This window comes from Vulpes vulpes, chromosome 5, assembly GCF_048418805.1.
Source record: "Vulpes vulpes isolate BD-2025 chromosome 5, VulVul3, whole genome shotgun sequence".
Classification (NCBI taxonomy): domain Eukaryota; kingdom Metazoa; phylum Chordata; class Mammalia; order Carnivora; family Canidae; genus Vulpes; species Vulpes vulpes.
This window is the reverse complement of record NC_132784.1, coordinates 109,159,054-109,182,486: the sequence shown is the minus strand read 5'-3', so window position 1 is coordinate 109,182,486 and position 23,433 is coordinate 109,159,054. Positions and strand designations below refer to the sequence as shown.

Genomic DNA, 23,433 nt, shown 5'->3' with positions numbered 1-23,433 from the left:
GCATTCTCTGGAATCACCAGTTCCAGAGCGCATTATTAGAAAAGTCTTGACCCAAGATTTTGTTTACATTTATTTTATTAAGGCAACTCCTGTGTTTAGTTAAGCAAAAGGGTCTGTCTCCATTCAAGACATTAGTGTACATAATAAATAAAAATATTTATGCTTGTTATGTATGATCTAGCAGGGAAAAAAAAACCTCAGCTTCCCTAATATTTCCCCATAACTGAGGCCCAAGGACATGGGAGCCCCACGGAAAAGCATTCTCTTTCACCATAGACTATGAACAGGAGCCTAAGTTATGGATTTTCTAGATGCTCTTGCCTGCTGGAAAAATAAGTTGGTATACAGTCTTTATAGCCTAATAGGATTTGCAGTCTTACGACATACAGATCTGATGAGGGGTGGTTTTGCCTTATCCAGAATAATCTGTTAGATGTTTCATTGCCTCTATTATGTATTCCACACAGTTGTCAATGACCCCAGCCAAGGATGGCTCATTTGAGTCAGGAGAGCCACCACACTCACCCGACACTCCTCCTAGGCAGGACCTCTCAAGTCTACACCCCAGGCAACTGTGCCTAATTGATCTGAACGTAGGACTTGAAAAATAGAAGGACGCGGATCATTTGAAATGTATTTACCTCTGATTCTTCGGTGTAACACGTGATGTCGTTTAGCTGTAGACCCGACATTACTTTCTACTTCAGTTATACTCAGGCTGATAGAAAAGTGAATTTGAAGAAGTCCTCGAGAACTAGCCAATGTACAAATTTGCATCCCTGGAGCTGACATGTCAGAGGAAACTGCCCTAAGATAGAATGAGCGCTCGAGATAGCCAGCCTCATGAAGCCAGTCTGTGCCTACTGAGTCGACCACACTAATCCACTGAATGCCCAGCAAGAATAAATACGGGATCTTATCCTATATGAGAAAATCCCAACACTCTCAGCTCTGAAGTACCTGTCTTTGAGAAACGTGGTGCCTCCATGACATTCCCATGACTCTCCCATATTTGAGTGAATCTCTCAGACTTTCAAATAAGTCACAGCAGAGGAAACTCTGCCGGGGTGTGACTGGTCTTCTGTTGCTATGGCAATGGCCAAGTCTGCGTGATTTGGCAACCACTTTTTGAGAGCAAGCAAGCATCATCAGCCACATAGCGAAGTAAGTTCCGGGCTCCAGGAACTCTCGACGGAGTGAATTTTGCAGGGCCTTTGGTGACAACAGGAAGATGAGGAATCTTCGGTCTGTCACCATGGACAGTCACAGAAAAGAACCTTCCTCATCTTCTCATTCATCAAAACAGAGATTCACATGCCCTCAAAAGTGGTGGAATTGGGGGGTGCCTGGGTGGCTCAGTGGTTGAGCATCTGCCTTTGGCTCAGGGCATGATCCTGGGGTCCCGGGATCGAGTCTCACGTCGGGCTCCCTGCATGGAGCCTGCTTCTCCCTCTGCCTGTGTCTCTGCCTCTCTCTCTCTCTCTCTCTCTCTCTGTCTCTCTGGATAAATAAACATAATCTCTTTTTTTTTTTAAGTGGTGGGTTTGAGAGTGAGGGAGAGGAAGGAGAAGAAATCAAGAAAAAAAATAATTTGGGCAAAAATGGAAGAGGATCAGAGAACATGAAATCTGTGAAAACACATTTATTTCTACCCATAAAAACATGTAAAAAAAACCTAGAATGCTGTAGAAAAAAAATATGCTAAAATACTAAAGGGTTTATCTTTGTTTGGGGCATTATATACAATGTTTTAAGTTTTCTTTCATGCTTTTCTAGTTCTTTCTACACTGGGACATATCCTACACAGGAACATCATTTTTAGAATTACAAAAATAAATAATTTTTTAAAAGATTTTAAAGAGATCCTGTCTAATTACAAGAGCGTCCTCATTCCACACACACACACACACACAGTATGCAGTGCAGTAACTCCAAAGAGGTGTTTCTGAAGTATTTCTGATAAACCCAATCCTTAAAAATGAAATCATACTTTAAATTCATCTAGATTGCAGCCTATGAACCCAGTGACAGCAATTTACTGCCTGGGTGCCACGCTGGACCATCCTAAAAGGCCCTTTTCCTTCCATGGGGTACAAGGTAGTCGGGTGGGCAAACAGGCACCATCTCTGGGCTCACCCTGCTGCACGGGACACCTAATGGCATCTGCTTCCACACGTACCTGAGGACCTATCCCCACAGATGGCACAGATGTGTTTAACCAGAGAGCCAGGGCTGGCTGATGGGTAGTTCATGTTTCCAATCCCAGGAAGCCCTGGCAAGGGCTTGATGTCCTCTGAAATGCTGACACTGTTGACCACATTTAGCTGCAGGAGAAAAAAAAATCCAATAAAACATGGAGCCAGGGGAGACCCGACGCCCAAGATAGAAGACGACAAGGGTATCCTCACAAGAAAAAAAAAATAAAGTTCTATTTCAAGAAGTAGTTTCTAAGTACAGAGTACGCAAAACCGCCTGTGGGGGAACAGGAACGTAAGGGAGGAAAAAACAAGTGGCGCAAGGGGACTAAATCATTTCTGGACACCAAACCCTAAATTGAATATCACCAGCCATCATCAGAGTGCTCTGCTTGTACTCATGTGTGTCATTGGTGCTAGAAATCCACCCTTGGCATGCTCAAGACACACCTAGGACGGGTCAGTTGTGTGTTTTTAGATTTTGTAGTAAGTACCGTCTATTCCGCCGTGCTCCAAGAGGAGCTAGGGCTCTCAGGCAAAAGACTGATTTCAAGAGAGCTGAGCAAAAAAGAATGCAAATCCACCCGTTTAGTCCATCAACAGACACTCACTGAGTGCTCACCCTGAAGGTGCTGTGCCAGGCTCTGGGGGTCAGAGGTGAGGTGTAAAAATGCACACTTTTATGAGTTCACAGTAAAGTGGAAGAGAAGGCATATGTAGGGGTCATCTCAACGAGCCTACACAAGGTGCTAAACCAGGGACGCCTGGGTGGCTCAGTGGTTGAGCACCTGCGTTCAGCTCAGGTCATGATCCTGGGGTCCCAGGATCGTGTCCCGCATTGGGGTCCCTGCAGGGAGCCTGCTTCTCCCTCTGTTTGTGTCTCTGCCTCTCTGTGTCTCTCTAATGAGTAAATAAAATCCTAAAAAAAAATAAAAGTGCTAAACCAAATGCCCAAATCATTGCAGAAGCACCAAAGTGTTGGGTAGAAAGTCCCAGGTCATGGTTTTGAACTCGACTGTAAGGAACAGACCATCCTCCTGTGAAACTGGGAGATCCCCACAGCCAGGGACTGTCTGCCCTTCTTCCCCGCGTCCCACATGGTCCCAGCACGTGTGGCTGGAGAAATGGATGTGTGTCCCCATCCTCCGCCCTGCCACAAGGTCACATCGGCTCCTCAGCACCACCGCCTCCAGTCTCCCAGTACTCGGGGACATTACCCAGAAGCCACTGCTGAATGGCCTATATTCATCGAAGACACTGTCAACGCCTAAGACGGAGTCGTCCCGTTAGCAGGCACGGTGAGCGCCCACGGGCACAGACCAGCATGCTAGGCAGGCACTGTGAGGAAGATGGAAAACCCAGAAGCTCTCTCCTTCCTCCAGAACGCACACGCTCGCTGAAGAGCTGGGACAGGCACCGGAATTAAGAACACTTACGAGTAATCGCAAAGGTGGTGCGGAGCACCTGAGCCCGTGTTTAAGCGTCCAGCAGGAGCCCCCAGCAAATATCTGGGAGCTTAAGAGGGGTCCCACTGACTTCTGTGTGGTCTATGTGGATTTTGCATCATACCGTCTCCCCCGGGCGACCGCAAGTCTCAAACTAAGCCAAAGAAAGGTAGGATTTCTCTATTCAAGGCCTTTGGGACAGAGGGGATGATCAATAAAACATAACCCACAACACAGCCTGAGTTAGGTTCCTTCTAAATTTACCAGCTTTCCAATCCACTAAGCAAATATGTATTGAGCACAGGAGGTGGGCAAGAGGCTCAGGTCAAGTGCAGGAAGGGATGCAGAAAGACAAGACTGCCTGCAGCTCCGGGCTTTGAAGTCAGGGCCACCAAGAATTTTAAAAAATTGATTTGTAGCATGAAAACACATATGAGATGGGGAGAATTCTCTCTCTCTCTCTCCCCTCCCTCTTCTTATACAAGGCTAAGACAAGACATCTAGAACTTGCCCCCAGTGTTTTGCTTCATTTTAGTGTCATACCATGGTTCTCAGCTCCAGATGTCTACCTGGGAACTTCGGGAAAACACCGATGCCACCGCTCCACACCTAGGAATTTTGAGGGTCTGAGGGCCATCAGTACTGCTATTTCTCTAGGGTTACCAGGCAATGCTAATGTGCAGCGAAGGGCTAAGATTCGCCAGTTTGGCAGGAAAAACTGCACTTTGGAGTCCCACAGAGCTGGGATTGACTCCCAGTCTGCCCTGACGGGCTACATGGCTTCAGAGAAGTTACTTAGTTTCCTCCACCCTGTTTCCTTATCTGTAAAATGCGCCTAGTAAGGCCTAGGTTACAGAGTCACTGGCGGGATTAGATCACGTAATGCCGAAAAATCCCTATCGCAGTGCCCGATACATAGTAGGGACTCTATAGCTGCTGGCTCTTATCATTGCAATAAAATCTGGTTAATCAAGACAAGAATTTTTTGAGTCTTTCTTATAAGCCCACATTCTACTCTGTGTTAGGAAATCTTTTTTTTTTTTTTAAGATTTTTATTTTTTTTATTCATGAGAGACAGAGAGAGGCAGAGACACAGGCAGAGGGAGAAGCAGGCTCCCTGTGGGGAGCCCGATGCGGACTCGATCCCGGGATCCCAGGATCATGGCCTGAGCCGAAGGCAGATGCTCGGCCGCTGAGCCACCCAGGCATCCCTATGCTAGGAATTCTGCAGGAAATGAGCCCACATTCACCAAAGGCGTTAAATGACTCCATTTCTTGGCGGGGTCGGGGTCGGAAAACTAATGCTGTCATACTACTAGGTTATCATTACTTCAGATGTGGGACATATGTAGATATGTACTGGTTCTTAAGAAATAGGTTGAGGGGGTTTCTGTTGGTGTAACTTCTAGGTGACAACTCTTTTCAAGTGCTTCAGTGGAAGAGATGTCACCACTTAAATCCACCCTTGAGATGGAAGCATTGTAGTTCTGGTGACCCCAGAGAAAGAACGCTCTGGCTGCCTGAGGCTCTGTCCCCAAATCCTCAGATGGACAAGAAAGGGTATGGGAATGAGGAGGAGGCCACCACCCCCTGAGCCTCAAGAGCCCCTCACTCACCTTCCCCTCCCACTGCCGTGTCCCATGGGACCAGCCTTGCCACCTGCAGCCTGCAGAGGTCACAGGACAGCACTGCCCCCTATAGAAGGCTTGCTTGGCGCTCACAACAACCCTATGAAGTCATCTACTCTTCAGATGAGCTTACCAGGCCTTAGAGTGGTTTATTCATGTGTGTTCATTCAGAAATACTAAGGGGATACAGAAAGGAGGATGGCAGGTACTGCCTCGAGGGACTGGTCACTGATGAGACTAAGTCAGCTGGGATTGTTTAGGAAGGAAAGACCCCAAACAACTGAAATTAGGGAAGACTTCCTGAAGGAGGTGGCATTTGAGCTTGGACTGGACAGCCTTCCAAAGTGGGTAAGACTTGGATGGGCTGCTGATGGGCTAAAGGCTCTGAGAGCTAAGGACACCCCCGCCCAATCCCTGGGAAGCCCAGGGGTTCATGGAGAGTGTCGATGGGTAGGAGACGAGGCTGGGGGCGGGGCAGGGGGGCCATGTTACAGCCCAAGGCCTGACTGTCTGGCTACAGAGAGTGGATTTAATCTTGAGGAGCAAGTCAGAGCAGCCACTGGAAGTTTCAGGCTGAGGAATACAGCTCTTGGAACTCTGCCCCAGGGAGGTAAGTGAGGCGGGCGGCAGGAGGGGAGCCCAGAGGAGACCCGGAGGCTGGCTGGGGATCTTCCCTGGCTCACAGGCTGGAGCGAGGACACTGGGCTCCCAGGTCATTCCTCCTTCATGGGAAGGTCTGTCTGGCGTGCAGGGGACGCTTAGCCACCCTGGCTTAGCAGCTTCCTGGCCACCCCCCGCAGTGAGGGGCCCTCGCTCTCCCAGGGGGGAGCCAGCAGCCCCTCTCCACCCCTTCTCCCCATGGGACAGGCAGCAGGATGGAGGGGCTGCTGCTCCCCTCTCCACCGGCCTCTCTGCAGGTGGGGGGCCACGGGCTCCCAACACAGGTAGAGGCGACAAGAGGCAGCCACCCAAGTGCGAACCCATTAGCTGCCTGGCCCCGAGCCCCCGAGCCCGGCTGTCTTGTTCCATTAGAAGCAGCTCAGCAGAAGCGAGCACTTTCAGAACGGGGGATGCACCAGGCAGCTGGCCGCTCCCTGAGAACAGGGGGAGACACACTTGACTGGCCTGGCTTCCATCTGCAGACTCCCAGCCAGGGGCCAAATGCTCCCTGAATGCCCTGGAGCCATCACGGAATATCAGGTCCCACATTTCTGAGCTGCTTTTAGCCAAAATTATTCCACTGGATGCAGATACGTGGCCGGCCTGCCAGGGCGCAGGCAGGCGCTCCTTTTCCAGGGAGTGGACTCTGGAGAGCGGCGTTCCTTTAGTCCTTTCAGGGTCTGGGCCATGAGGAGTAAGGAGCCAGGACCCCCCCACCCCCACCCCACTGGGCAGAGAGGAGCCCTGGGTTCTGGTGGACACCTGCTGCTTCCTCCCCCCATGAGCTTGGCCAGGTTGCTGCATTAGAGACAACGTTTACTGGTCGACAGACTAGATCAGTGGCTCTTCCAACTGGGAGTGTGCGGGTGGCAGGGGAGGGCCAACAGGAAGGCTTCAGATCTGCCCTGAGTTCGGGATCCCCGGGTAGCTCAGCGGTTGAGCGTCTACCTTCGGCTCAGGGCGTGATCCTGGGGTCCTGGGATCGAGTCACATCGGGCTCCCTGCATGGAGCCTGCTTCTCCCTCTGCCTCTCTCATGGATAAATAAATAAAAATCTTAAAAAAAAAAAAAAATAGATCTGCCCTGAGTTCAACCAAACCTGTTTGTCGCTGACACACGTATCAGCCTTCCAAACGTGCTTTCTCTCTTGGAGAAAAGACTTTAATGGCTTAACTTTTTAAATCATTAAACAAGATTATCTTTAAGGTCTGTTCCAGCTCTGACATTTGTAATTTTTTATTACTTATGTATTCTCTACAATAATCTGCAAGAATAGTAAGTCGGTTATCAATCACTACCTGGGCAGGAACTTTCAGGGACAGAACCCAGGTCAGGCAGCTGGGTTCAGGAGGTGGGGGGCATTCTAGGGCCTTGCAGGGCTTGCTTCTGAGTCCAGGCAACTGACATCACACACACACACACACACACGCACACACACACACAAAGTTAGGAAAATGTGGCCTAGATCATTTTGTCTGAAAGTCACATAAATATCTTCCCAATTATATATTTGGTGTTTCTGGAAATTACTCCCTCCACTCAGATACTCCCCGAGCAGAGCCTGATTCTTACAATTTTTTTTTTTTAAATATCCAGGGCTTGGTTCAATGAACGCTTATTGAAATGAACTTCTCTCGAACCTCTCAGCAAGAGTGCACCAGAATCAACGGTCACACGGGGGTAGAGTCTCAATCACTGAGGTGCCTCATATCACCTGGGGATAATAACAATCCTATCACCACCTTAGTGCCATAGAGCCCTTGAGAAGTAATTTTTCAAATCCCTAGTTCCTTTAATATTCCTACCTATCCCTGCAGGGTAACCCGGGAAAAGTACGTTCCCCCGAAATACAGAAAGGGGAACTGAGATACCTGGATGCCCAAGTGGTTTGCAGAAAGGTTACACAGTCCCCGCCTCCACGGTATCGGTTCAGCTCTCTTTACTCCTCAAGAATGAAAATCCAACAAGAGCAAAAGAGAGAAGCTCAAACACCAGAAGGGCAGAGCAGGGAACGGGAGACACTCACTGCCTGCAGCTGCCTCACCACCACAGCCCCCTCCCCTCGCCCCGAAACTGTACTTACCCTGGACCCAGGTCACAGGAGGAGCATGTTTCCCTCCTGAGACCCCCTCGGACCCATCCTGGGTGAGGAAGACAGGATGCAGAGAGACCGTCTGTCCAGATGGTTCAGAGTCCAACTCACCTCAGCTAACACCTAGGGTACTAGACGTCCTGTGTCATCTGGTTAATCGGGCAAAATGTTTCTGCCGTGTGGCTCCAGAGCCCGAGCCCACGACACTGTGCGGTGTCCAGGGCTGCTGAGCTTCCCCAGAGCTTGGCAAGCTTAATATAGCTCCCAGAGTGAAACTTGGCCTCGGCCTCTGCACACAGCCCAGTTGGCCAGGACCAAAGCTTTCAGCTGACCTTTCAACCCCAATCCCTCTGTACAGACATATGGTCCAGGAATAGCGGCCCTGCCACTCGCACGGCTAGGAAGCTGAGTTTATTGGCTAGGTTTGGCTCAATCAGACCCGAGCATGGTTGCTAAAAGCAGCCTTGAAAAATGGTGCCTTGCCCACTCCCCACCCACAAGCCCTGTCACTGTCTATCACCTCACCCTGTCTTATTGCTTCATGGATAGAATGACTGCTGTTAGAAACCACCTTGTTCGTTCGTTTGGTGTCTGTCTGTCTTGCCTGCTACGGTGTCACTGCCACGACAGTGAAGACTTTAGCCACCTTACTCCGCACTTATCTCCAGAACCTAGGATGGTGGCAAGTACTGCCAGATGCATAGTAGGGCCTTCCTAAATAATTAGATGAGTGAACGTGAGCACCCGCGCAGGAGTCTACTTTCAGCCCAGAAAGTCCATGTTTCCTTCTGTCTCTGGCCTGTTGGCTCCGACCTGCCTTTCTGGGGGTCCATTCCCATGAAAGAACATGGATCAACAAACCTCTTCGGGGCCTCACATTCTGAAGTGTATGTGTCACTGGCTCTGCCAATGACAGTAGGTGACAGTGGCACAAATACATGTCCATCCCCAGGGCCACCTGGTCCCCACTCCTCTGGGTGGTCACACACTCTCAAGAAACACACGTCTGGGAAGTTGAGAGGTCCCTTTTTCCTGTTCCCTTTGGCTCGGCCTTCATACCTACCATAGCCCATGTGCCACTGCCACAAAATTTACCTGCAGGAAGTGCCACGCCGTCCCCCCCCCTTGAGACTCTTCAGGAGCACTGATGAGTCAACTTCTAATCCTTGGCAGCCAGTGGAGGATCCTGGGGCCACCAATTGAGTCAGCACACGCCACAGCAGCAGGTGAATGCAGCGTCATGAACACAGCATGGGGGGGCGGGCAGGACACTTGGGCGTGAACCCCAGCTCTGCTGTCCACTGGCTGTGTGCGGCTGGACATGTCACTTGAGCTCACTGAGCCCCTGCTACTTCATTTGTGGGAATAGGATGACATAGACAGATTTAGTGGTTCTCAGCTAGGCTTTTACTGGCTCCACAAGGACCAAAATATGGGGTGGGGGAGAAATGTGCACCCTAAAGAAGGTCCTACAGGTGAAACCATCAGATTACAAATTGGGGTTAAAAGGGCCAGCCAAAGGTGACCCATTTGCTGGGCCTATGCAATGCTTTCAAAGCTTCCCATCTGAATGGCTTCAAGGGAAGGGGACAGACAGCTCCCTGCAGGGCCCCACCAGCCCTGCCGATTTATGTGGGCCTCACTTGCCCACCTCTGCTGCCTGCCTGCTCCAGTTCCTGCAGTCCCACACTCGATGACCCCCAAGGTCTTTTCCAGATTTTCAAATCCCTGGATCGGTAGATCTCTGAAGCCCTTGCTCGCTCTAAAGTTCTGCAACTGCAGGTGACTTTGCTTTCAAACCCTGTGTGCATGAAGCCTCTTGAAAGGGACAGTCTAGGGATGGTCTCTGAAGTTCTCCCTGTCGTAGAAAGAAACCCTGGCACAAAGGGATTCTTGCCTCTTCTCCCAAACTATAAGTTCCAAGGAAGCTACAGGACCTATTAATTCTGCCTTTGGGTGTGCTGGTGGTTGGGGCGGGATGGTGCCGGCCCAAAACTGAGATTCCCATACGTGAGGGAGGAGAACACAGTAGATGGGATTATTGTTCCTAACTCTGTGGAATCTCCAGCTAAAACAGGCCTGGCCTAGTTCCCTGCCCTGCCAATGCTGGGGTCAGCCATACCGTTTTCTTAGTGGGCACGATGTGAACAGAATTCACTGTAGCCTACTGATGTGGCTTTGATTTTGCACTCCTGTGACACACCACGAGAAAAGCGTGACCCGACTAGCTGTTGCTTCTTCAGTCTGGGACACGAGGAGCAGACCGGCCCCCCAGCCTGCAGCCTCATCCAGCTCCCCCACCACCTGCTGAAGTAGAGCCATCCTAGCTGACGTAAATTTGTGAGCGAGGGGGGAAAAATGTGTTTTTGTGCAGACCATGACAATTTGAGGACGGTTCCACAGCATCATTACAGCAACAGCTGACCAGCACAAGAAAGGAAAGTTGATGATCTCACTGCAACATTGCCGGGAGGAAGTAAAAGGCAACTGGACCCTACAGGGTCCTCGGAGCAGCAGTGCAAGGTCCCCCATGCACACACCACCTGCCCTCTGTTGGAACAGAAGCACTAGGGGTTAGGTGAGGTTTCCTTCCAGAGTTCCCAGTCTTTTCTTGGAGACCACCTACAGGTAACACAGACTGCCACTGGGTTCTAGATTCATCCATGTGCCACACCTGCCTATTTCCCCTCTCTCAGCTATAAGCTCCTGGAGGGCAAAGCCCACCATTCCCATCATTTCCAGATCCTCTGAGCCTGGAGTAGAGCACCAGGCACTTCATGGACTCCATAAACACTCATTGTTGAATTGCAAAGAACAGAGGGGGCCTGTCCCCAGGATGACAAACAGCCCTCAGAATCAGCGAGCTCACTGCCAGGGCTGAACCATTAAACCACAGGGGAGGCCTCTGGGCCGCAGGCTCCTGGCCCTGGGGCGTTGTCGGTGCTCTGGGCTGCTCGGCCTGGGGACACACTCAGTGAATTTGGCGAGTACATGTTAAACACCTGCCAAGCGCGGCCTTGGCTCCAGGAGCAGCCTGGGAGACACTGTGTAGGGATGCTGGGAAGTCCCTCGAGAGCAAGGGCACCTACCTGGGGAGCTGGGTGGGGCAGAGGGAAGTTCCTGAGAGCAAGGGCACCTACCTGGGGAGCTGGGTGGGACAGAGGGAAGTCCCTGAGAGCAAGGGCTCCTACCTGGGAGCTGGGTGGGGCAGAGGGAAGTCCCTGAGAGCAAGGGCACCTACCTGGGAGGTGGGCGGGGCAGAGGGAAGTCCAGCTAGAGCAAGGACACCTACCTGGGAGCTGGGTGGGGCGACCAGGTTGATTCCTGGAGGTGCTGCCAGCGCTCCCGAGGGCGGGCCCATGGCAGACGTGATGACTCGATATGGAGAGCCCAGGGCATTGAGGGGGGGCCCCACTGCACTCAGAGTCCGCGGGGCACTCACTGGCGTGTCCGTGTAGCTGGGGTGGCTGTCCATGGGCTTCCCAGTGGACAAGGCTGCCGACGGGCTCATGGACGTGGAGCCAGAGTGGCCGGGGGAGCCTGTAAGGAGAAGAGCATAGGTGAGGGGAGCCTGGGCCCCGGGATGGCCCCTGTGAGGACAGAGGCCTCCCCTCCTTCTGCCACACCCCGTACCTGTGAACCCAAGGTGCTCACACCCCACGCTGAGCTGGCAGGATAACGGCAAGTGAGGGACAGATGGGGAGAGAGCCTCTTAGGGCCACAGGCATCCATGGTGTTTAGGTTCTTGGCTGCCTGCCTTGGAATCTACCTTGGCCTGGGTCACATGGACAGCCAGGGCCGCAGGGGGCACAGCCCATGAGCCCCGGGGCATCGGCGACGTGGCCTGGCCCAGCCAGACAGTGAAGGGGACTCAAGTCCAAACTCGCATGTGCCGGTGGAGGGAGCAGGTGCAGGGCTGCTCCAGAATTCCAGGTTTCGCACCTATACCGCTTGGAGAGTTGGGGCAGGGCTGAGCCTGCAAGTCGGGAGAAATTCGTTCACTCACATGCAATGAACATTTACTAAGATGCAGGTACGATTCCAGGTGCCGGGGATCCTGGAGCCCAAGAGGACACAGTTCTTGCCATCAGGTGTCACCTTCCAACATGGTAAGGCAGGCAGGTGGGGTGGGGTGCAGGTGCGGGGAGAGGCTGTTGTCATACCCTTGACTGCCCGGATCTTTTGTAGCTCTGGGCCCATTCACGTTCTTTCCCTGCCTGTCTTCACATCATGGGGCTTTATCAGCACTCAGGGAAGAAGACTCAGGAGGCCTGGCCACAGCTTAAGGGCCGCAGAGGCCCAGGAAAGCCGGTTCAGAAAGGCCTGTCCAGACTGTTCCCGCCTCCAGACACAGGGAGCCGTGGTCGCAGGTGTCCAAGGAACAGACCCAGGGCACATGGTTGTCTGGTACCATTTCTCCCACGTAAGTTAACTCCAAGGTCCCTTATGGTCAGCTGCAGCTCAAGATGACAGAGAAGGAAGGTGCCCCACCATCCTCGCAGGGGCCCGGCATAAGCATTCTCTCCAGAAGAGAGAAGCTATGAACCTCAGCATGTGTAGCAGCAAAGCAGAGACTGGAAGCTCGACAGGGCAGGGCTGCTCCCCTGCGTGGTTCCCTGTTCATTCGGGGAGTACCTGCTACATGCACGATGCTGTCCTAACCCTCAGGAGACAACAGGGGTCATTAAGGGTGGTGTTGGGAGCAGAATCGGGGGAGGACGTGCTGGGGAGGAGCACAGCGCCTCGGAAGTAGAACTGTGGAGCTATTCTTGTTGGGTTTTTTTTAATAATAAATTTATTTTTTATTGGTGTTCAATTTGCCAACATACAGAATAACACCCAGTGTTCATCCCGTCAAGTGCCCCCCTCAGTGCCCGTCACCCAGTCACCCCCACCCCCCGCCCTCCTCCCCTTCCACCACCCTTAGTTCGTTTCCCAGAGTTAGGAGTCTTCATGTTCTGTCTCCCTTTCTGATATTTCCTACCCATTTCTTCTCCCTTCCCTTCTATTCCCTTTCACTATTATTTATATTCCCCAAATGAATGAGACCATATAATGTTTGTCCTTCTCCGATTGACTTATTTCACTCAGCATCATACCCTCCAGTTCCATCCACGTTGAAGCAAATGGGAGGTATTCTTGCTTAATTATTGAGATCATAGATAATAGTAGACACACAACACTGTATTTTAGGTGTGCCACATAATGATTCGATATTTGTATATGTCGCAAAAATGATCACCACAGATAAGACTCGTTAACACCCATCAGCACACACAGTGAGAGATTTCTTTCCTTGTGATGACAACTTTTAAGATCTACTCTCAGCAACTTTCAAACGTACAAGACCGTGTTATCGACTACAGTCACCATGCTGTCATTACGTCCCCGGGACGTATTTATGACCCAAAGTTTGTACCTTTTGATTCCCTTTCCCCATTTCTCCCACCCCCATCCCTGCCTCTGGCAACCACCAATCTGTTCTCTGGATCTATGAGCTCGAGGTATGATTATTATTAATATTATTATCAGACTTCACAGAAGTGAGATCACACAGTATTTGTCTTTCCCTGTCTGACTTAGTTCACTTAGCACAGCCCCCTAAGGTCCATCCGTGTGGTCACAAATGAAAAGACTTCATTCTTTCTTATGGCAAAATAGTGTCCCATCTCATATATATCCATTATCCATTCAACAATGGACAGTTAGGTTGCTTGCACAGCTCGGCTATTGCAAATAATGCTGCAATGAACGTGGAGGTGCATTTTTGGCTTTTTTGTGTGTGGGGGGGGAGGGGATGTGTGTTTTCTCTATGCAACTACTCTTTTTTTTTTTTTTTTTAAGATTTATTTATGGGGCTTCCGTGTGGCTCAGTCCGTTAAGCTTCTGCCTTCAACTCAGGTCATGATCCGGAGGTCCTGGGATTGAGCCCTGCGTCTGGCTCCCTGCTCTGCTCAGTGGGGAGTCTGCTTCTCCCTCTGCCTCTGCTTCTCCCCCTGCTCATCCTCCCTCTCTCATTATCTCTCTATTGCTTACTGTTTCTCTCTCTCTCTCTCTCTCTCTCTCTCTCTCTCAGTGAGGGGAGGGGCAAAGGGAGAGAGAGAATCTCAAGCTGAGTCCCCTGAGTGTAGAGCCCTGTGCTGGGCTCAATCTCACGAACCTGAGATCATGGCCTGAACCAAAATCAAGAGTCAGACACTTAATGCACTGAGCCACCCAGGTGCTCCTCTCTGTGCTGCTACTTTTAGACATAAATATTCCACTGGGAGAATGTCAACCTAGAGTTTCTCTTGAGCTGCTGCTAACGTGGTTAAGGATTCCCCGTGAAGAGAACTGTCACCGCCACGGTCAAGGAAGCTCTGACCCTCCATCATCCTACCCAGGAGTTTCCATCTATCAGGGACAATTGTCTTATAAACAGATAAATCCCTAATCACCTGTTCTAAGTAGCATGACTGAAGATGAACCACGTTCTGTGGGTCCGCAGAGCAGTGCCAAAGGGGTTCACATGAACGGGTCAGCCACTTACCACGTGTCCTGAGTAGCATTAGGCAAATTCCATGCACTAACTCACTTCATCCTGACAGTTAAGCCTGTGAGGATCATTTTAGCTTTTTAAAAAGATGAGAAAACTCATGCTCAGCCTCACCCCCATGCTGCTCCCTGTTCAAAATGATTTGCCCTCCCTTCCATCTCTAGCAAGTTCTAATTCATCCTCCCTCCCAGGTCTAACACAAGTGTCACCTCCTCCAGGAAGCCTTCCCTGGTGTTGATGCCCTTTCCGTTTTCTAACAACAGTCTGGGCCTGCTCATATCTTCGCACTTATTATACTGTGTCACCATATTGATTGATTTCCCATCTTTTCCATTGACCTGGGAGAAGGGAGGAAGGTGTCCATTCTTGCTTCCCCGTCCCCAGCGTGGTACCTGGCGCTTGCCTGGCTGTTTAAGTGACAGAGCTTAGATTCCAACTGTCAATCTGAAGCCCACGCTCTCCCCTGCGTGTGCTGTCAAGGACAGCAAGGATGATTTGGAGAGCCATCACATCACAGCGTATACGATGACTCAATTATGGAGGGATCTCAAGCTGAAAGTTTATCTGAAGGAGAAAGGGCAGCTTCCAAGAACCGGAGCCAGAAACACCAAAAATCCTCCCAGATGGCCACTGATGGGAAAGGACAATTTTAGACTCTTCTGAGGCCCTGGAAGGCTGTGACATTTAAAGAGGCCAATGTATATCTTGAGCCTGTTCCTAAGATAACGTGTGACAGGTGAGCAGGGAGCTGCGCTCTCCGCTGGGACACCGGCCACCCAGCCCCCACAGCCCGGCCACCCGAAGGGAATCGATGTTCCCTTCTGCTCCAGCTTTCCAGACACAGATCAAAGGACCCTGCTATTCTCCGTCTCACTCTGCTTCACGTGGATCGCAGAGAGCCTGCGCCCTGCCCTTCTGTACCCCGACAGCAGGCCCGGAGCTGGGGGGACACACAGGGACCAGACTCCGCGTCACACATTCATGAACCCAAGAGTTCCTGGGGTGTGGAACCTGCGACACGGTGGTAAGGGACATTTTAGGCCATATGTGAAGTGACAAACTCTTGAAAAACATATTAATAGTTCTTTTTTTTAATAGTTCTATAATTATTTTTACTGTTTCCTTCTATTTATAGCAAGTGACTGGGCTTCTATTTTTGCATTGAGATTACCTTTCTAAAAATAGCTATTTAAGTTTTCAAAATGAGAGTAAGGGCACCTAGGTGGCTCAGTCAGTTGAGCATCTGACTCTTGATTTCGGCTCAGGTCATGATCTCAGGATCGTAAGATCCAGCCCTGCATCGGGCTCCCCACTCAGGGGAGTCTGCTTGAGATTCTCTCTCTCTCTCCCTCTGTCTCTCCTCCTGCTCGCTCTCTCTCTCTCTCTCTCTCTCTCTCCAAAATAAATAAACGGGCACTTGGGTGGTTCAGTCAGTTAAGCATCTGCCTTCGGCTCAGGTCATGATCCCGGGATCCTAGAATCAAGCCTCGCATTGGACTCCCTGCTCAGTGGGGAGCCTGCTTCTCCCTCTCCCTCTGCTGCTCACCCTGCTTGTGCTCTCTCTCAAATACATAAATAAAATCCCAAAAAATAAATAAATAAACAAATGTTTGAAAAAAAAAAGTAAATTGACCTAGGACAAAGTAAGTACAAGGACCTCAATACGTAGGACACTTGGGAATAGGGACGTATAAAGGGATGATGTATAAGAGGAACACTGACCTGCACAAAAACATAGAAACACGGACTTCGGGGAACTCACAAGTTGTCCCAAGAATAAAAGAAGATGATGTGAGGGTGACTGAAATTAAAAGTGCACTGTTTTTATTGATAATAATAATGAGGACAGTCAAAATATGCCTCGGCTGCTCAGTGAGGAGCATAGCATGGCTGAGACAGGATGAAACAGACTTAAAGCTTGCTTTGCAATGGCCCTACCATGCGGTTTGCTTCTGCTGAGTCAGTGATGCAGAAGAGGTGGGCTACTTTATAGCCACACTTCAAAGAATAAAATAAAATTCAGAAAGACTGATACAGCTGACACGATTACATGTTGGTTCTGTGTCTCTCCCATGACCCACTGGTTCTCAGACATGAAAGCTTTACTTTTAGAAAAGGTGGGAATCAGTGCCTCTAATGATGGAAGTGTTTCCCAATGGGAAGTGAACCTGTCCTCCAAAGAGACCCCAGAGCGTCAGACCCACAGACGGCCCTTTCATCACCTTCCCTCTCTCTTTTTTTTAATTAATTAATTAATTATTTTTTAAAAGATTTTATTTATTTATTCATGAGACACAGAGAGAGAGGCAGAGACATAGGCAGAGGGAGAAGCAGGCTCCATGCAGGGAGCCCGATATGGGACTCAAACCCAGGTCTCCAGGATCACGCCCTGGGCTGAAGGCAGGTGTTAAACCACTGAGCCACCCAGGGATTCCCCCCTCTTTCCTCTTTTTCTCAAAGCCATGTTGGAGCCATAGCTAGGACCAAAAGGTACCACACGTTTTTTTTCCAGAAACCCGGTTTCTAGTCTAGATCCAAGGTCAAGGTATCCTCCAGTGCTTCCCTCTTGTTCCTACAGCCCCATCCTCCCTGGTCTCTGCACCTCAGCAGCCTTGCTCTATCCCTGACCCTACATCCTCTTAATCCTCTTTAGCCACAGCCAGGCTGTACCCGCTGCCAGATGCCTGGGAAATGCACAAACCCTCCACTCCGCAGAGTCGATTCTCTTTATTCAGGCAGTGATTTGTTTAAACAAAAAGTAACTTATCTAATGGGAAATGGCTAGTGGGCTCTCTTTTCTTCTCTCCTGGCAACATACTTAAGAAAAGTCTTTCATATTTCCTGGCCTCATTCTGCTCAGGGGTCTCCAAGACCCCTCCCACTGCCACTCCATGAACATGGATGAGGACGCGGCCCACTGAGGTCTCAAAGAAGCAGCACCGGTCACAGCAATCTGGCATGGGTGTGAGTCTGGACCCCCTTCCGAGGGGACCCTGGTCCTTGGCAGCTGGACCATGTTAGACCTTCGTTCTGTTTGGGACGCTGAGTGTCACCAGCAGTCAACGCTTTCTGGGAATCTGCAGGTGCCCACACCAGCATGATCTATGTGTGCATCGTGGCGCTGCGGCGGTCCAGCCGAACATAAGACTGAAGCCACAAAGTCCTAGGTTGGATTTGAGGCTCCACCTCCTTCCAGTCACGAGACTTGAGCAAGGAATGTGACCCCTCGAACCGCAGTTCCCCACCCAAAGTGGGGACACACGTGCCTACCTCAGTGGCCTGCTGAGAGCACCTGAGAGCACAGGCCCCGTGGTGGCAGGTGCAATAATTTACTGTCCTGTAATTGTTGTGTGCGAGGCACTGTGTGTGGCCTGAATGCCATTGGAGAAAATCATGTACGTCGAGGGCTTAGACCAAGCTAGGCCCATGGCAAATGCTCTATCGAGGAAAGTCATCGCCACACACTGGTACGGACATACCAGTTGTTTATAATATTGAGTTGTCTGAATTGGCTAGTACAGCCACTGCTCTGAGCCCGGAGTGCCCCTCCATCATCCCAGCTACTCCACCCTCCTAGGATCGCCCAGGTCTCCCCATAGCCCAGCCTGGCACAAAGAGGTCCCTCCACGTGACACCCCCCCCCCCCCCCCCCCCCGTCTATCTGCTGTCCTCCTGGTTGTCACATACTTTTAATTTCCACTTGCTGTGAACGGTCACCATCATGGTACCCAGCACTGAGCCTGGAACGTGGCAGATGCTCAAAAAGTACCTGACGACAGGACGGGATCAGCGATGGGATGATTTTTTGTTGATTAACGTGTATGACGATAGGGAGTTGATCAATAGAAATTACTTGCATAAGAAGTCTACGGCCCCGCTGTTTACCAAAGTGAAAATCTCTGAGTAACGAATTGCATGTGCATCTTGAGGGGGTACTTGTTGAGAAAGAGAAGCCCGGGTACTCAGAACTACAGAATTCTTACCAAAGTGAGGAGGTTGCCTAGCAACCTCATCCTCAGCCAATGAAAGGAAAATGTCAAGCATGAGTCTTTCTGACTGGCCAGACAAGGGAGCAAATGGCTCGGTGTTTCCACCCCTTTGCTGCTGTGCCAGGGTAGTTCGCTGGCCTGCTAACAAGCCTCTCCTACACGGAGGGGAAACTTGTCATGAATCTTGATACTGGGTCATACCCACCCACAGGGAAGGGGACAGAAGAAGAGACATGCTATTCCGGAAAGGCAGGACTCTTGTGAGGTCTAGAGAGCACCACAGGGCTCTATCCCATTCAACTCTCTCCCCCCGGAGACACCATCGCACATCCAAGCCTGTCTGCTTGTCTCCACTGGAGGCACCTGGTGCATGAGCCCCAGCATCAGAGAGTAGTCTGACACCTGGCTTGTTCTTCCTTAAAAAAAAAAAAAATATTTTTATTATTTACAGAGAGAGCGCATGGGGGGAGGTGTAGAGGCCGAGGAAGAGACTCTCCAGCAGATTCCCTACTGAGCTCGGAGCTGGATCCCAGGACCCTGAGATCATGAACTGAGCCAAAATCAAGAGTCGGATGCTGAACCGATGAGCACCCCTGGCTGGTCATTCCCAGTCTAAGGGACCCCTACTCCCACATCCTTTCCCAGCTTGGCTCCCAACACACAGGCAGGCTGAGACCCGCCGCAGGAAGGCACTTTAACTGATGCTTCAATCGTCGCCTCCTCCCATGACTAACAACAACAGATCAACATTGGCTGAGCGATTGCCGAGTGAAGACCAGCTCCGGTTCTCAGCACTTGACATATATTGACACGTCCCGTATCCACAAGCCCCGTTAAGGCCGGCACGCTGCTCTCCACTGTGCAGATGCAGGGGCTGGGGGCCAGGGATGTTGGAGACACTGCCCAAGGGAACACCACTCGTGAATGGGACCAGAGGCCTCTGAACGGAGCGATCAAGGCAGCCGATGTGGGTTTCGCCCCAGCCCCACCATGGGGAGGACTCTGCTCTGCGACTCCTCCCAGCAGCACAGGACAGCTCTCCCTGCCTCCCCCAACCCAAAGACTCAACATGAGACCTCCCTCTGGACCTTGACCCTCACACTTCCTTTTGTTCTTTAAATTTTTTTTTTTTTTTTAAGAATCTCTATGCCCAGCGTGGTGCTCAAACTCACAACCCCGAGATCAGGAGTCGCAGGCTCTAGGCTCTGAGCCAGCCAGATTCTCCCACCCCCAGCGCTGTCTGCTGAGGACACACCCCATCCTGACTCTGGCCCTTCACAGTTCCACAGTTCGTCGGGGTCCCAGCTCAGCCCGACCTCTTCCTCTACCTCCTTCAGTAGAAGGGGCACTCGGACGCCCGGTGCTAGTCCACGTTTCTTACACGTGGGTCACGACCTGCATGTTCAAAAGCACCTACACTCGGGGCACCTGGGTGGCTCAGCGATTGAGCACCTGCCTTTGGCTCCAGGCATGATCCCGGGGTCCTGGGATCGAGTCCCGCATCGGGCTCCCCATGGGGCACCTGCTTCTCCCTCTGCCTATGTGTCTCATGAATAAATAAATAAAATCTTAAACAAACTAACAAAAAAGCACCTACACTTAAACCTCGGGGCTTCACGGCCACCCTGACATGGGACAGGAAGGACGGGTACAGCGTTCTGCATGTTAACAGGTGCCAATCTCAAGTGGGGAGACGCTGAACTCAGTGGCGGGGCGGGGGTGGGGGGTGGTGGAGTGAGGAGCAGAGGTGGAAGCCACATTTTTTTTTATAAGAAGACTACTCTGCTACCAAAGCACTTTCTGGCTTTCCCGATGGGGAAAACCAAAGGAACGTGACACGCATGGGGAGTGTGTGGGAGAAGGGGCTCAGCACCCGGGGCCCCTCAGCAACATGTGGGGACCCATAGATGAGCAGCCCACAGGTTGCCTGCAGCTGGCCAGCCTTTCAGGGGTGCCCAGGGCAGCTCTCCTGCTTCCTGCCCTGAAGGAGGGGAGGGCTCAGGGGCTGCTCCGCAGGAGGGATGGGGCTGCCTCTTGGGGTGCTAGGCCTGCTAGGCCGAGGGGGAGAGCACAGGGGCATCCCTCTCTCCTCCCCCCCTCCCCCCTCCCCACCCCCAGCCCCTTCCACACCCCCCTCCCCTAAAATCTGCAGTGATGGAGGTAGTGAAAAGCAGGCAAAGATTGATAATCAGCCTCATTATTACCAGCATTATATATAATTATAGCAAAACCTTACTCATTTCGATCAATTGAGAGGAAAAAAATCAGTCTAAATCCGTGACAAGTTGGCAGATTACTTTTAAATTACAATTTTATTACTCCTAAGTAACACACGTGAAGAGTTTGTGTTTCGAGTACCACAAGCTAATGGTTATTAAGTGGAGATTTTATAAAATCTGCTTTAAAAGACTCTTTTGTAATTAACACCCCGTTAATATGCTAATGATGCTCCTACCAGGCTTTTTAAATTGCTTCAAAACAGATGTAACTTAAATAGGGCAACACTTCTAAGATGCTATTTGCTCCACAAACCCTTTTTTTTTTTTTTTTTTTTTGTGAATGAGCAAATACAAACTAGTTCATATCATAGCAGGACCAATTTAATCAAACCTTTCCAAATGAGATAGGCCATAAATTATTAAGGCCACATTGCTTGGTGTTAGAAACCAGACTTCTAGGATTTGAAGAACTACCTTATTTTAGAGAAGAGAAAACAATCCCACAGAGGTTGCACGACTTGCTCAAGGCCACACACGGTCAGGACAGAGACACTGGGTCTTCTGGCTCCCAGGCTCCAGGACATTCCACATTCCACGAACCGTCTCACTCACACAAAACGCTTCCCAACTATAATGCTATTTATTCCCATATCAGCTATTGGTTCAGCCAGTCAAAAAAAAAAAATAAATATATATATATCCGTTGAGTGCCTACTATGTCCCAGACCCCAGACTAGGGGCTCTGGAGAGAGGGGGGTCCCTCCTGGGGGGGGGCCGGTGCCTGTTTCACGTAAGCGTCAAACTGACTCACAGTAATCTCCAGGGCAGAAATGATCCCCATTAGGGAGATTTAGAAAAAACAGGTTCAGAATGATAAAGTGACCTTTCTAAGCGCCCCTTGTGAATTGTTACAGACCTAGAATCTGAGTCGAGCCTAGCACTATTTTCTCTTAACCTTCCTGCATGTAATTAATGGCATTTTGCTTGCGTCCCACCTTTCCTACCCAGGACCACATTATCTGCCTTGACCGTATGGGCGGATATTGTGCTGTGTCTATGGCCTAAGAGGTACTCCACGATCCTGAGGCAGGGGTGACACTCACAAGGAACACCGTCTGCCCCTTCAAGCCACGTTCATATACTGGGCACACCATGTACCCGTGGATCCACCAAGGCAATGCCAACGAGTGTTTCAGGCATTAGTTGAGGGTGCCCCCACCTCACCTCTTGTCCCTAAAGTCCTTGAACATCAATCTCGTCCACATCCAGCTCTTGAACACGTGACCTCAATCCCTTTTTCCGTCTCTCTGGACTTCTTGTTCAGATATGCTCTCTCTGACCTCTAAATATGGACAGCCTTCTTCTTTTTTTTTTTTTAAGATTTTATTTTATTTATTCATGAAAGAGGCAGAGACACAGGCAGAGGGAGAAGCAGGCTCCCTGCAGGGAACCCGATGCCTAGATCCCAGGACCCCGGGGTCACGCCCTGAGCCAGAAGGCAGATGCTCATCCGCTGAGCCTCCCAGGTGCCCCTAAATATGGACAGTCTTCTGAAGACTGCAGATCATCTTAAAATGCAGTGAACAACATCCCTAGTGCGGTGTTATCATTAGGTGATGCACATAGGATCATTTGTTCTCAGGTTCTAAACACCTAAATTCCTGGGCTCCATTCACCTATCCTCAGGCCCAAGAAACATTTCTAGAAATAATTCATCTCCAAATGTTATGCAGACGTCAGAGCTTGTAACTAGTTTATCATCCCTTCAGGACAAGGGATGGGTCCTCATTCTCGGGGTCCTGCACAACCCTTGCACAAGCCAGATACTTAGTCAATGTGTGCCGAACAACTGATTGGCACTCCCAGACAGTCTAGAATATTCTCTCCCAGCTCATGACCTCTAATCTTTGCTCTGCTCCCCTCGTCGCTGGGATGAGAAAGCACAGACACCAGGAGCCCCAAACTCTCCAAGAGACTGCTTCCCCATGACACGAGTGACCAGCAAATGAGGGATGAAGGAGACCCTGAGTCACAGAATGGAAAGCCAGGCAAGCCAGCCGAGAAGAGACATCCCAACATAGGCGTTAGGCACTTTCTCCGCCACTCCTCTGACTTCTTGTAAATGCTTTCTGAATTAAAGATCACAAGCTTTTCCACCTTTTAAGTTCAGATGTTGAGTTCTGAAATCCCATCAGGAATTTGAGCTTGATTTTGAACCCAGAGACTTCCGGTCTTTCCTCTTTCTCTCTTAATCACAGGATCTGATAAAGGCAGCAGGGGGCTCCAGGTTGTTCAGTGACTCATCAAAGTCACTGGCCCAGGGCCAGGGTCTCCTGAAGCCTGGAGGGGTTGCAGGTCCCAGGTCCCAGCTCTCTTTTTGCCAGATCTCCTGAGTGCCTGCCCTAGAGTGATTTGTTGAAACAGAACTTCCTATAACAGGCACAGAATCCACGTCTCACTTTGCTTTGTCAGCATCTCCGGGTGCGGGTGCGCCATCTGAGGCTTTAACAACAGGCACACCTCCCCTAAGAACCATCTACATACAAAATTCTAGCTGAATTTAGAACTGTAGTCTCCAAATTTCCTGAAATGGGGAAGGGGATCTTTTACCGTGTGTTTACAGCAGCCCAGGCTTTATTTTATTAAATCCCTACACCAGGGTGCTCCTGG

The 23,433-nt window shown here is 50.5% G+C and overlaps 1 protein-coding gene across 7 annotated transcripts in view; it reads right to left on the bottom strand.

The window, feature by feature from the left end:
• The window catches only part of RXRG (retinoid X receptor gamma), a 53,178-nt gene that overhangs the window by 23,692 nt on the left and 6,053 nt on the right, over positions 1 to 23,433 (bottom strand). For 2 of the 7 annotated variants that reach the window (XM_072759593.1, XM_072759592.1), the window contains exons 2-3: positions 11,313 to 11,560; positions 2,180 to 2,324 (exon numbers count right to left, since the gene is read on the bottom strand). In XM_072759593.1, coding sequence (XP_072615694.1) covers positions 2,180 to 2,324; positions 11,313 to 11,560 — 393 coding nt within the window. Of the gene's footprint in view, positions 1 to 2,179; positions 2,325 to 8,011; positions 8,249 to 11,211; positions 11,225 to 11,312; positions 11,561 to 23,433 lie in introns of those variants that run through there. The other 5 variants (XM_072759598.1, XM_072759595.1, XM_072759596.1 and 2 more) reach the window with 4 other exon arrangements.